Here is a 14,024-nt window from a genome sequence, read left to right as displayed (position 1 = left end):
CACTTGCCACTGCAAATAATTTCCAAAGGTATGCTCCACTATGTGCATTTGGCTTTGCAAATAAGCACCTTTAACTGCTGAGCCAAAAAGAAATATTTTTAATCTCTTCCAAATCAATTTTATAGAATTATATTGAATTCCAAACATACACAAAACTTTATGACACAATTTATAGGTATTAGGACCTTAATCAACTCCGTAATTCTGCTTGTGATACTTTGGTAAACTTGTTCAGTAATGACGTAAGTTAAAGTATTAAGACTGATTGTTGGAGGAATTTAGGAATTACATCTTAAATCACAACATAACTGTGTTTAAAATTTTCTTTTACTGTTCCCCATGAAGTAAATAGTTTTCAAGTGTGTGACAGATAAATACTGTTTAATGTTTAAATTATGGTCTGTTTACCTTATAAAATAGGAAAAAAAAAGAGTAAATAATTTCTCTGTGAGATTTTTTTGTGAGGCAGGGTTTTAGATATAATAACCTTAGGAGAGAATTAAATATTAAGTCAATTTTAACCTTAAGATTTAGCTACAAGGTTGACAAATAGAGGAACGTAGTTAACTTGGTTGGGTACTCTAAATTCGGACCTTCATGACCATTATTATGACCAGATTAACATCAGTGAGTTAACGTTAAGTTTACAATGTGAATACCATAGCAACCTGCTACCACCCAGGGCCATACTTTGTTAGTCTGATGCAAGCCCTAGGCTAAGTCATTTTATATTTGAAGAAGTCTGGAATCTGATTAAGTACTTTGTCTTTACCTCCTGTTTAAGCTTACTCATATCTTCATCTACATGCTTTTACTTTACAATCCACGTGACCACTCTGTAACAATTTTTTTTAAATTAAACATTTAACATCCAACATTTAAAGTTTCCTCTCCAGCTTATTTTCTTTAGACAGTTCATCTCATAACTACCAACAAAAACCTTTATTGTCCCTTACCATAAGACTTGTAATATGACCATTTTTTCCCTCAAAAGGCCTTTTGAAATAACTTTTTTTGAAAGAGTAGACCAGATTTGACTTATAGTATTTACCCAAAATAAACATATAGATTTTGGAACTTTGTTTCTTATCATTCCTGAAACATATTTTAAAAAACATTAAAGCAGATTTGAACATTATTAGAAATTTTAGAATTTTTTAATAAATTTAGGATCAAGTACTTCTAAATTTAAATATAAATCTTGAGGCCATTGTTAGTAAAGCATAGAAAGAAAGTAAATGTAAAACAGTTACAAACTTCTTATAAGAAGTCCCCTTCTGTTCACAGTGACTTGGCATTCATTCATCATCATGCTAGGGCCAGGATCCTGAGATTGCCTGTGCTTGCAGCCCCCTGGCTCTGCAAGGCAGGGAAGCTAAGAAAGAGCCATTTTTTCCATCCTAAATTCCAGGGAGATTTGGACTTCCCACAGGGTTACAAGGCTGCTTTCAGATCCTACTATTTTACAACTCTTGAAGAGGAGAATCTTGCTTTTTTTTCTATTTTTTTTTTCCTGTGATCTTAATTACTTTTAGTGTTCCTTCTAGGGGACACTCAACAGTAAAAATTGGCCATGCCATCTAGTACAGTGGGTTTGGTGGAGAATATTCCCCACAATGAAATGGCAGTCCTCAGAACAGAAATCATTCTGCAGCCTTAGGGCTGTGAGCCCCATACATACTCATATACACACATTCATTTTACGTGCACTTTTCGTATAGACTGTAAACAACCATTTCCCCTTCACCCATCCATCCATCTATTCATTCATTCATTCAGAAGTTATGCATTCCTATTTAAATTTCTATTCTATTTACAATTTCAGAGACTAAAATCAAACCTTGTTACCAAGCAGGGGGTCAGGAGAGGCTAAGGGAGCTGGAGGAGCTGTTGGGGTCAGGTCCTTTATGGTGTCCAAGTCAAAAGCAGTTACCGGTAAGGATGAGTATGGGGGAGGGATTGAGTGAGAGCACATTCCTGAGACCTTGACTAGAAGAAGGACCTGGTGAGAAGAACAGGTAGAGCAGAGAGAAGGCCATGTACACAGTGAAAAATAGGGTATTTCAGACCATTTCCCTGTACATTGGGAGTTTTTTTTTTTTTTAATCAGTAAGAATTTGGAAAGCAAAAGTACCATTCTCAGGCCATTTGGACACATTGTCCAGCTTATATTGTGGCCAGGCAGAGTTGAAAAGAAAAATATGATGTAGTCCAAAAGTCAAAGGGCTTTAAGTTCTTCAGGAGACAGGGAAAGAGCAAAACAGGGATGAGAGAAAGGAACCAGGGCTTAATTTGGGTTTACGTAAACCACAGGTTGCAACTGTCAGCTTTTTAGCCCGTTAGTGGGCAAGGAGGGTGACTGTGCTCCAGATGGCAAAAGCAGCTAGCAGTGGAAGATGAGCACTCAGGAGGGAGAGGGAGAGGTCGTGTCCCAAGATAGTAACTGAACCAAAAGGCACCCCTTAGGGTATGGTAGACCAGAGAGTGAGAGACCCAAGGTATCAAGAGTGTGTCTTTCTCAAGACCTGGGGTTGGGCCTAAAAGTGGCCAATTGATGCAGCCTGGTATGCCGGCACGGCTTCCACAAGGAGGGAGTAAACCCAAGAGCAGGCCAACTTGAGAGGGACACTTACCGAGAAGAAGGGAAGAGATGGAGGAGGGAAGACGAGCGAGGCTGAATTGTGGTGGAAAGCCAGTACCAGGCAGACATGGTCCAAAGCCTTCAGAGGGTCAAATGGCAGCTTGGTGGTCTGGTCAGGGGAAAGGAGGTCTGGCTGCCCTAGAGGGCTACCAGAAGCCTTCCTATCTGAGTCATGAGCACCAGATGTTCGGGAGTGACCAAGACCACTCTGAGGCAAAGATGGAAGCTTTTATTCTGGGGAAAAACACGAGCTGCCGGGACTGACTCTCAAGAGTGGAGTACAGCCAACTTGAAATTCCAAATAGTGTGCTATATAGGGTTTTTCAGTTGGGAGAAGGTGAGAAAGGGAAAACTTTAAAAAAAAAAAAAAAAAAAAAAAGGTTTCTTTAGGGTAGATCTAAGAGAGCCAGGGTGTGACACTAGAACAGTGACCACAAGATAAGGGGGCAGGAAACCTAGAGCTGGGGTATTGTTAGGCAAGGAATGGACAATGGCTGGTCCATTTCTTGAGGAATGTGGATAACCTACTTCCTTATGTCTCTGTGCCCTCCTGCTGACCTTGGTGACTCCATTTTGTCCTGACCTAACACTGACACTGTTCAAAAACAGTATCATTTAATATGACTTTTACATGTGCTTATAATCTGTAGACTTTAAAAATCATTACAAATCCTGAAGTAGATTTAGGGATTTGGTACACATTAGCAGTACATAAATAAATAATCTTAAGTTTAAACTGTATACTGATATGGCTTCTGAAGTCTTAGAATCTATGTTCAATGAGTGATTTTTATTTTTAAAGATTGGATTTATTTCAGTTAAACCTGGACAAAGGTTCTGAGGAAGAAGTGAGTAAATGAACAGTATAATACAAACTGGTAGAGGTATGTGTCAGATCCATGTAGACATGTACTGGGCAGATGAATCAGACCTACAGTGGGAAATGAGTGAAGCAGAAGCAGCCTTTTGTGAACTGAGTGGTTTGACTTTGTTTAAGAGAAAAGGTCTTTCCAGGAGTCATAAGGTAAGGCCCCTGGCATCTTGATGAGACCACTAGTAAAATACATTTCAAAAGGGTTATTAGCTGGGTGTGGTGGCGCTCATCTTTAATCCCAGCTCTTAGGAGGCAGGGGTAGGAGGTTCACTGTGAGTTCAAGGCCACCCTGAGACTACATAATGAATTCCAGGTCAGTCTGGGCTAGAGTGATCCTACCTAGGGGGAAAAAAAAGAGATGAAAAGGTTATTGTAGTCAGTTCCAGGTTGCTGGGATGAACATTCAAACCAGGAACAGTTTAGGGAGGAAGGGATTTATTTCAAGCTTACAGATCCAGAGGGAATTTCCATCAGTGGTAGAATAATTTGCTTCCATATATCCAAAGAGAGAAACAAACAAACAGCCAAAAAATACAAAAACCAGCAATCACAAACCTAGTAACAAGCAGGACCCCCACCCGAGCTCAGACTGCTTTCTTACACCTTTGGGCTAGAATTCTTATCTGCCCTCAGTGACATCTCAGGGTTGGACTCCAAGATTCACTTTCAGTGACATCTCCAGCCAGGCAGCTAGAGATCCAAGTTTTTGGTAGGGTCTCACTCTAGCTCAGGATGACCTGAAATTCACCACGTAGTCTCAGGGTGGCCTCAAACTCACAGCAATCCTCCTACCTCTGCCTCCCAAGTGCTGGGATTAAAGGCGTGCGCCACCACACCCAGCAAATATTTTTTAACATGAAAAATATAAAGCCCCTGTCATTTTAGGTCACTGTGTATACGTTTCTCCAACAAATCTCTGTCTTTTGTTTCAATTTAGGCATTACACCATGGTAGTTTTCCTGCCATAATAAATCTAAAAGGTGTTGTAAGGAAAAAAAAAAAAAAACTTTTATTTTTAAAAAAATATATTTTAATTAATTTATTTATTTGCCAGTGGTGAGGGGAAGGAGGAGGAAGGGAGGCTAGGCCCTCTTGCTATTGCAAACAAACTCCAGACACATGCACCAGTTTTTGTGTACTGGGAAATCAAAGCCAGTCCATCAGGCTATGCAAGTGTCTTTGACCACTAAACCATCTCCCCAGCCTGAAAAAAAAAAAGTTTTAAGAAAAGAATTGATATACTAAGATTCCAGGAGAAATGGCATACTCTTTTTTTTAATTTTTCTTTTTTTATTTGTTTATTTGAAAGTGACAGGGAAAGGCAGAGATCGAGAGAGAGAGAGAGAGAGAGAGAGAATGGGCACACCAGGGCCTCTAGCCACTGCAAACAAACTCCAGATGCATGTGCTCCCTTGTATATCTGGCTAACGTGGGTCCTAGGGAATCAAGCCTTGAACTGGGGTCCTTAGGCTTCACAGGCAAGCACTTAACTGCTAAGCCATCTCTCCAGCCCCCAAATAAGATACTCTATTTTCTGTTGTCACAGTTACTTACACAACTTTCAGCTTTCACTGCCAAATAATAAATTTGAACAAATTTAGTATTTCAGTTTACCTTTTTTATTGCTATTCGGTTTATGGTGGTTGTTCATGCTAAATAACAATGTAGGATGATAAATGAAGAGATCACCTCTGTATGTATCTGTTTCCTCAGGGGTAGATATGATTTGGTATGTCTGAGATCTCTTTGTTCCTAAATGACAGAGTGTTTCAGTCTTCTGGCTCAAGATCTGGGCTTCTTTCCTTGCCCATGTTGTTTTTGGGTGGAGCTAGCCAGAATTCCTACCTGCCTGCCAGTGGTGGTATCTAGCAATCTTCAGTGAGTCTCAGAAGAACAGAGAGAAAAGATGCTCAGAGGGGTCAGGGCTTAATGTCAGAGACCCATGATTATACTGCCTTAAGTAAAATAGGAATTGCTTTCTCCCTGTCAAGCAAATAAAAAGGAAAGGACACCTGACTGGATGGCAGTTTTCATCCTCTTCCATTTCTGAGAAATGGCACTTGTCTTTAACATTAGGATATAATTCCATGTGTCACATCCCATGACATGGTCATGCCACCCACATAGCAAAAAGGAAATGTATTCCTGGGCAGCTTGGTGTGCAATTGAAAATTGTATCCCTTATGGAGTAAGGAAAGAGTGGCTATGGAATGTGGTACTGTCTCTGCCACTTAGGAACCTAGAATAGAAAATGAACTGAGAGATACTATGTCTTCTCTACTATAAAGCCTTACTATGCCCTCTTATTCTTGACATCACCTATGTGTTTGTTAATTAGAAAATAAAGGCGTAATTCACATGGAGAATTATTTTCTAAGTGTATATTCTTTCAATGTTTTATTTTAACTGCAAGGACAAATATACGTTTAACACTCTGTAGAGGTGCAGGTTAAGGCATTTAGTCTTCTGATTAAAGTTCTGAGGGGATGGATCCCTGGGGCAAGCTGACTGTCTGACTAAGCTAGCCAAATTGGAGAGCTCTGGGTTCAAGTGAGAGACCCTGCCTCAATAAAATAAAGTGGAAAGCAATTGAGGAAAGCACTCAATATCAATTTCTGGTCTCCACATGCACATACACACCCACACGTGCACATGTCTGAATAACAAACACCACCAATAAGCCCACTAGTGTTAGCATAAATAAGTTTGCATATCAGTCCTTTCAAATAAAAAATACATGACAAAAAAAAATGGTTCAACCCTCATCTCAGTCACCAAAGTGCTTTGCCTGGAGATAGTAATGGTTCTGATGGCACATGTGCAGCTGAAGTGCATTTTGCAGATTTGTCGCTTATTGTATAGATCCTTATAAAGCCATGTACTGGCCAGGTGTGGTGGCCCATGGCTTTAATCCCTACATTGAGAGGCAGAGGTAGGAGGATCACTGTGAGATCGAGGCCACTCTGAGACTACACAGTGAATTCCAGGTCAGCCTGGGCTGAAGAATTGAGACCCTACCTTGAAAAACAAAACAAAACAAAACAAAAAAAGAGTAGTGAAGAATCCAAATCTAATTAAAGTTTTTTTTTTTTTTTTGCATTTCCTTAAGGACATCCTTAACTGAAACTGCTGTTTTCTTTTTGTAAGGGAATGGCAAGAGTCAGTTCAATTGAAAATTCCATTGCTTTGATGCATATTAATGTGTCAGAGGTTTACCCATTGTTGCTGTGTACCATCAATATAAAAGACAACAGTAAAAAGAGTAGGCATTTGAGTGTTGTGGGCCCTCTGTAGATCCCCAGGTCATACTTTGATAACTGCTGTCCTATGTGACTACCTATAAACAGTGATTAAGATTGTGCTCTGAGCCTTACTCACTGTGACTTGCAGAGGAGACAAATATTAGGTTAACCTAGAAATCTAGTGGTGCCTGGCTAAATTGAGTTTTGATTCAGTCTTGTATTTGTTTGTTTGTTTTTGTTTTCTAGAAAGGATCTCACTATGTAGCACCTCCTGAGTGCTGGAGTAACAAGTATGCACCATCATATCAAGCTTGCTAAACAATTTTTCATGAAATTTGCAGGGGTCTTTGACTCCAAATTGAGAATTTTAGATATTTGACTGTTTGGGACCTATATGTTATTTCAACAACATTTTCTAGCCTATTTTAACTTTTGTACGAAATGCATTGATCATTTCTAATCTTAAGGAATCTTTTCTTTGATTTTTTTTTCTTTTTGAGAATATTATCCAGATTTCTACCAGAAATATTTTAAAGCAAATTAAAATTTTATTTATTTGTTTGTTTGTGTTTGCATGTGCACCAGGGCCTCTTGTTACTTACTATAAAAGAACCTAAGATACTTACAGTACTTTCTGCATCTAGATGATGTGAGTGGCTTGAGAACTGAACCCAAGCCACTAGGCTTTGCAAACAAGCACATTCAACCACTGAGCAATCTTCTTAGCACCTAAGACTCTACGTTTTACAAGATTTTATTAAAGATACACAGCCTACTGTGGTAAATGACTGCTCTCCTCATATAGTATCGTGTCATATCCCCACAATATGTTGCTTTCCCTTCAAATCATTCTAAAATGATGCTTGAAAATCTTTAGAGGGAGTGAAAAGTATACACAGTTATTATTTGGGGCAGCAACAGAAGTAATAAAAATGAACTCATAAATAAAGTCTTGACTTAATATAGCATTCACATTCATCATAAACTTGGTTGTAGGTAAAATACAGAACCCAAAAACAATACATAGTATATATTGGATAAATCATGACTTGAGCTACTTTGTAAAATTATTAATATGCAGTTGATGAACCTGCCTACATTTGGAGATGAAAAACTCTGTATTCAATTTTTAGAATATGCTTGAATTGCTGGAAGAAATGCCAAATGGAGTTCCACCGGAAAAAGTGAAAAGTTATATCTATCAACTAATCAAAGCTATTCATTGGTGCCATAAGAACGATATAGTCCACAGAGGTGAGTATGACATTTTTGCAATGGAAAATATCAAAAGAAGTTAAAATATTTATTGTTGTAAAGTGTTCACTTGTTAGATATACTTTGAACATACAAGATGTGAGAAGTCATTTGTCCTTCATTTCTTCTTTTGCACCCAAAAAAAAGGACAGACCAAAGATTTATTTGGGTATTGTGATGATATCTGTTTATAAAACCGAACATACTATGAACTATAAAATAACTAATGATGTAAAATAATTCAACAGCTACAAATTTTGAAGCCTATCTGGGGTGAGGGGTGGCAAAAGAGAAGTTTTCATAGCCTTTGCATCCTGCACGTAAACCAGGTAATGTGAACCAACTCAGAATCTGACTTTACAAATAGTCCCTAAGTCACTGACCCCCATTGGAATGTCCCTTTCATCCTATCTCAGATCAGTCATCTCCAGTATGTCTTTCCATTAACCTGCTAGTGAAAAATATCCCTTGCCTATAAGTTGAATGCATGAGCAGCCTTGCATAAAGGCTACAAACTGTCTTACTTGTTTCTTTTTTGTTTGTTTGTTTGTTTGTTTGTTTGAGGCAAGCCTGACAGACTGCATATTTTTTATAAATGCGAGAGTAAGAGAGTGAGAGGGGGAGGGGGAATTGGCACACCAGGACCTCTAACCACTGATGTCGAACTCCAGAGACCATGTGACCCCTTGTGCACATATGCGACCTTGCATGCTTGTGTCACTGTGCTTACATGGGACCTGGAGAGTCGAACATGAGTCCATAGGCTTTGCAGGAAATCACCTTCACTGTTAAGCCATCTCTCCAGCACTGCTTTGTCTTTTAGTTGCCACTAAATTTGTGGTTTATGTCAATAAAAGGAAAATGACTTTCTTAGTACCATCTTTATGCCATTTTTCTTTTCTTTATACTCTCCCTTCTAGGAGAGGGACATAAATTGACATAATAATAAAGCTAAAAGATATTGTCTCAGAAAATACTATAATACCTACTTGTCTTTGAATTATCAGATAATGAATGCTACATTTTAATTTACCTGTACAAATGTGCAAGAACATCATTTTAAAAATAGTCTTACTAGGGCTGGAGAGATGGCGTAGCAGTTAAGCGCTTGCCTGTGAAGCCTAAGGACCCCGGTTCGAGGCTCGATTCCCCAGGACCCACGTTAGCCAGATGCACAAGGGGGCACACGCGTCTGGAGTTCGTTTGCAGTGGCTGGAAGCCCTGGCGCGCCCATTCTCTCTCTCACTCTCTAGCTGCCTCTTTCTCTCTCTGTCACTCTCAAATAAAAATAAATAAAAATCTTTAAAAAAAAATAGTCTTACTGGGTGTAGTGGTGCTTTCCTTTAATCCCAGTACTTGAGAGGCAGAGGTAGGAGGATGACCATGAGTCCAAGGCCACTCTGAGATTACATAGTGAATTCCAGGTCAGCCTGGGCTAGAATGAAACCCTATTCAAAAAAAAAAAAAAAAGTCTGTAGTCCTAGTGCATGGGAGGTAAATATAGGAAGATCAGGAATTCAAGGTCATTTTTGGCTACATAGTGAGTTTGAGGCCATCATGGGTTACATACGACTGTCTCAAAATATACAAACACAGCTGGAGAGATGGCTTAGCGGTTAAGCGCTTGCCTGTGAAGCCTAAGGACCCTGGTTCAAGGCTGGATTCCCCAGGATCCACGTTAGCCAGATGCACAAGGGGGCGCACACGTCTGGAGTTCGTTTGCAGTGGCTGGAGGCCCTGGTGCGCCCACTCTCCTGTCTCTTTTTCTGCCTCTTTCTCTCTCTGTCTGGCGCTCTCAAATAAATAAATAAAATTCAGAATACACACACACATACATAGCCCCTAAAAAATAAATGCTAGATAAGGAAAATTGTGAAATGCCTACCTGTGGAAGAATGCAACTTCATGTTCTATAAATTTCTGCTCAACTCCTATCACATCTTAAAATGATCTATGGAAAATAATTAGAAATATTTTAAAGCTTTTTTGACAAATTGCATAATTATAGACAATAAACCATATTTCCCTACCACTACTCCCCATTTCCCTCTCCCAAATCCACCCTCCATTAAATCCCTTTTTTCCAATTTGGCTCTCTTCTATTTTGAGGTCACTTTACCCCTCCTATTATGAAGGTCTAGCATAGGTTATGTCAGGCACTGTGAGGCCATGAATATCAAGGCCAATTTTGTGTCTGGAAGATTGCATTGCAAGCAGTCCTACCCTTCCTTTGGCTCTTACATTCTTTCTACCACCTCTTCAACAATAGATCCTGAGCCTTAGAGGGTCTAATAGAGATGTCTCAGTGCTGAGCACCCCACTGTCACTTATTCTCAGCACTATGGTGTGTTTTGAATCACCCCAGTAGTCACCACCATCTGAAAAGAGAGGCTTCTCTAACCAGAAGTGAGAATAGAATTAATATATTGGTACAAACATAAGTATTTAGAGAGTATTTTTGTGGGCATAATATATACATTTAGCAAGACAATAGTAGTTGTTGCTCCCCTAGGGCTTTTGCCCTCCACAGCCATAGGCTTCTAACTAGGTTTTCAGTACTAGGCATGAATTTCCTTTCTTGGAGATAGCCTCCAGTACAATCATAGAGCAATTAGTTTCCCCCATATCAGAAATGCCACTATTGCACCAGTTGGCACATTTGGCCTGGATGACCAGCCATAAGGCTTGCAAGGTCCACTGCTGGTTAACACCATTGGTGACTTCTTTCTCCCTAAAGATTTCATGTTACATGTCTGTTTCTAGAATTTTGGCAGCTGGTCCACAGGGAAGAGGTTTTTAGCTCAGCTCCAGCTTGATTTCTCAGTGACCTACAGCCCAAGCATGTGAAGTCTTCTGCAATAGGGAAAAATTGGAAACCTTAAGTTGACTCACTAATGTAGCTATAGCATTAAATATTGATAGTAAAAGACCACACAAAAAAAGATAGAGGTTTGGCTGGGCATGGTAGCACATGCCTTTAATCCCACACTTGGGAGAGAGAGGTAAGGAGGATCAACATGAGTTGAGGCTACTCTGAGACTAGACAGTAAATTCCAGGTTATCCTAGGCCAAAGCAAGACCCTACCTTGAAAAACCAAAAAGAAAACAAAAAGGAATACAGAATTTATTCAAAAACTTTTCTTATATTATATTTTTCTTCCAGTTAATATAATGCTGTTAACCTATTACCATGTGTATTTTTTTTAATTTTTATTTATTTATTTGAGAGCGACAGACACAGAGAGAAAGGCAGATAGAGGGAGAGAGAGAGAATGGGCACACCAGGGCTTCCAGCCTCTGCAAACGAACTCCAGACGCGTGCGCCCCCTTGTGCATCTGGCTAACGTGGGACCTGGGGAACCGAGCCTCGAACCAGGGTCCTTAGGCTTCACAGGCAAGCGCTTAACTGCTACGCCATCTCTCCAGCCCAACCATGTGTATTTTTAAAGATATCTTGTGGGTAACAAAATTTTATGTTCTCACCCCAAAAATTTGTGACATTTATTATATGAAGCAAAAATAGGTATGTGTTGGCCTAAATTTGGTCGTTTTAAAATTCTTTTTGCAGTGAGAGGGTTTTGTCCAGCATGCTTTAGTCTCTAGGTTCAATACTTAGGGGGGAGGGAAGAAAGAATGGGGAAGGAAAAAATATATAATTTTGGTCTACATTTTTCTCAAAAAGAGATTAATTGAAACATTTATGTATCAGTATAAAATGTATTACTCTGCTTTTCAGTGCAGCTTTCTTTTTTATTTACTTGCATATGTGTGTGTACAGGCACACCAGGGTCACTGACAACTACAAATGAATGCCATATGTTTGCACCATTTTTTTCTTGCATCTGTCTTTATATAGGTGCTGGGGAATTAAACCCAGACTGGTAGGCTTTGCAAACAAATGCCTTTAAACACTGAAACACCTCCCCAACCCCTCACTGGAGTTTTCTTTTCAAATTATCCTTATTTTTAATTAGATGTCATTACAGTGCTCTGTCAATGAGTAGAACATAGAACATTTTTACTAACTGTTACTTTTTAATCTTGATATTCCAGATATAAAGCCTGAAAATCTCTTAATCAGCCACAATGATGTCCTAAAACTCTGTGACTTTGGTAAGTTAGTTCAGCTGTTCAAGTACTTGCTTTGCAAGCATGAGGATCTGAGCTTGAACCCTAAAGTTATGTAAAAATTGAATGTGATGGTGTGTTCCTGTCCTACCAGCACTGCAGAGGCAGATACAGGAGGATACCTGGGCTTCACTGGTTAGCCAACCTAGTGTAATTGATGGGTTCAAGTCAGTGAGAGACCTTCTGTCAAAAAAGGCAGACAGTCCCTGAGAAGAACAACACCTGAGGTTGTTCTCTGGCCCCCATGCATGCACAATAACAAGAAAGAAGGGGAGAGAAGGAGAGAGAGAAAATGTGAATATGAGAGAATGAGAATGAATTTTAACTGAGTCCTAGTACTGGTAAAATCAACCCATGCATAGCTTTTAAAAGCATATCATTTGACTTAAAGAAGGAGATAAACATTCATTGGAGTCTTCTGTTGGAAAGTGATTACTGGAAGAGTTCTGCTATGTATAGGCTATGTAGTAAGTCATTTACTTTTAAAATTCAGCATAGGCTATGTAGTAAGCCATTTACTTTTAAAATTCAGCATATCGTATTTTATTGGGAATTAACTCAAAGCAAATACTTTCATTTGGCTATATGAATAAGCCTAATGCCTAGTGTTCCCAGAATAAAAGTTCTCGAACTGTCAATATAGATTTCCTGGTTTGAGTAGAATAAAATATTTGAATGTTGATAGAAATTATTCTGCATTTACTTATATCCAGTAAATATATGCCCATTCACAAATATGTATTATATATAATAGTTACATATCTGTAAGGTTAAGCCATTTTAGAATAGTTCCATTTATCTGATTAAATGTTTATATATGAAGTTGGGAATTGTTGTCTAGTATTCTAGGTTTTGATTGAATATATAGGGAAAAATTTTTATTATACCACTAGTAAAAATAGCATATTGTCTCCCATACAGGTAATTCTGTATAAAATACTATTAAGTTTTAAAAATAATATAGAAAAATTTAAAACCCTAAGTTAGAATGTTCAGGTTATAGGTCACTTTAAAATTATAGTTTTGTCTTATATGTATTCTAAAAAAATAACTTAATTTTTAAAGATTATTTTCAATATTCAAATGTAATCACAAGTAGAATATAAACTTCTATATATTCATTACATCTGTGTCTTTTTTGTAGAAGGGGAGAGGTGTCTATGAGACAGTCTCATTCTATATTGCAGTCAGTTTCATGTTATTGGGACAAACACCTGACCAAAAGCAATTTATAGGAGGAAAGGGTTTATCTCAGGCATACAAATTACAGGGAAACATCATCAATGGAGGAAGAAGCAGGCTCATTTCCATAGAGCCAAGCAGAGAGAAACCACAAATAGCCAGCACCACCAAACTTCTAGAGCTCTAACTGCTGTTTTCCCACCTTAGAGCAAGACTCAAGATCCACCCCCAAACACACCTTATGGCTGAACTCCAAAATCCACCCCCTAGTGACACTTCCTCCAGCCAAGCTGTTGGAGACTCAAGTCACACCCTCAATGCTAAAAACATCTGAGTCTATGGAGCCATACATTCAAACTACCATACTCTATATCCCAAGCTGCCCTCAAACACACAATCCTTCTGCTTCAGCCACCTAAGTGCTTAGATTACAGACATGAGCTACCATGTTCAGCTCACATACATCTCTTTGTGATAAACAAAGTTAGATTAGGGGGCTGGGCAGATAACTCAGTTCATAAGTGCTTGGTATACAACTCTTGAGTACCTGAGTCCAGATCCCCAAATCCTATGTATAAACTGGAAGCTGTGTCAGGCTTCTGTAATCCCAGTATACCTATGGTGAGAAGGGAGGCAGAGATAGGAAACTTTCCTAGAACTTCAGAACAATGAGAGACCTTACCTCAAATGAGATAGAAGGCAA

At 38.9% G+C, this 14,024-nt stretch overlaps 1 protein-coding gene across 3 annotated transcripts in view; it reads left to right on the top strand.

Moving 5' to 3' along the window:
* The window catches only part of Cdkl5 (cyclin dependent kinase like 5), a 233,979-nt gene that overhangs the window by 171,004 nt on the left and 48,951 nt on the right, over nt 1-14,024 (top strand). For all 3 annotated transcript variants that reach the window (XM_045140408.1, XM_045140406.1, XM_045140407.1), the window contains 2 exons: nt 7,891-8,011; nt 12,065-12,124. In XM_045140408.1, the coding sequence (XP_044996343.1) occupies nt 7,891-8,011; nt 12,065-12,124 (181 nt within the window). The remainder of the gene's footprint in view (nt 1-7,890; nt 8,012-12,064; nt 12,125-14,024) is intronic.

This window comes from Jaculus jaculus, chromosome X (genome assembly GCF_020740685.1).
Source record: "Jaculus jaculus isolate mJacJac1 chromosome X, mJacJac1.mat.Y.cur, whole genome shotgun sequence".
Taxonomy (NCBI): domain Eukaryota; kingdom Metazoa; phylum Chordata; class Mammalia; order Rodentia; family Dipodidae; genus Jaculus; species Jaculus jaculus.
This window is presented reverse-complemented; position numbering and strand designations above follow the sequence as displayed.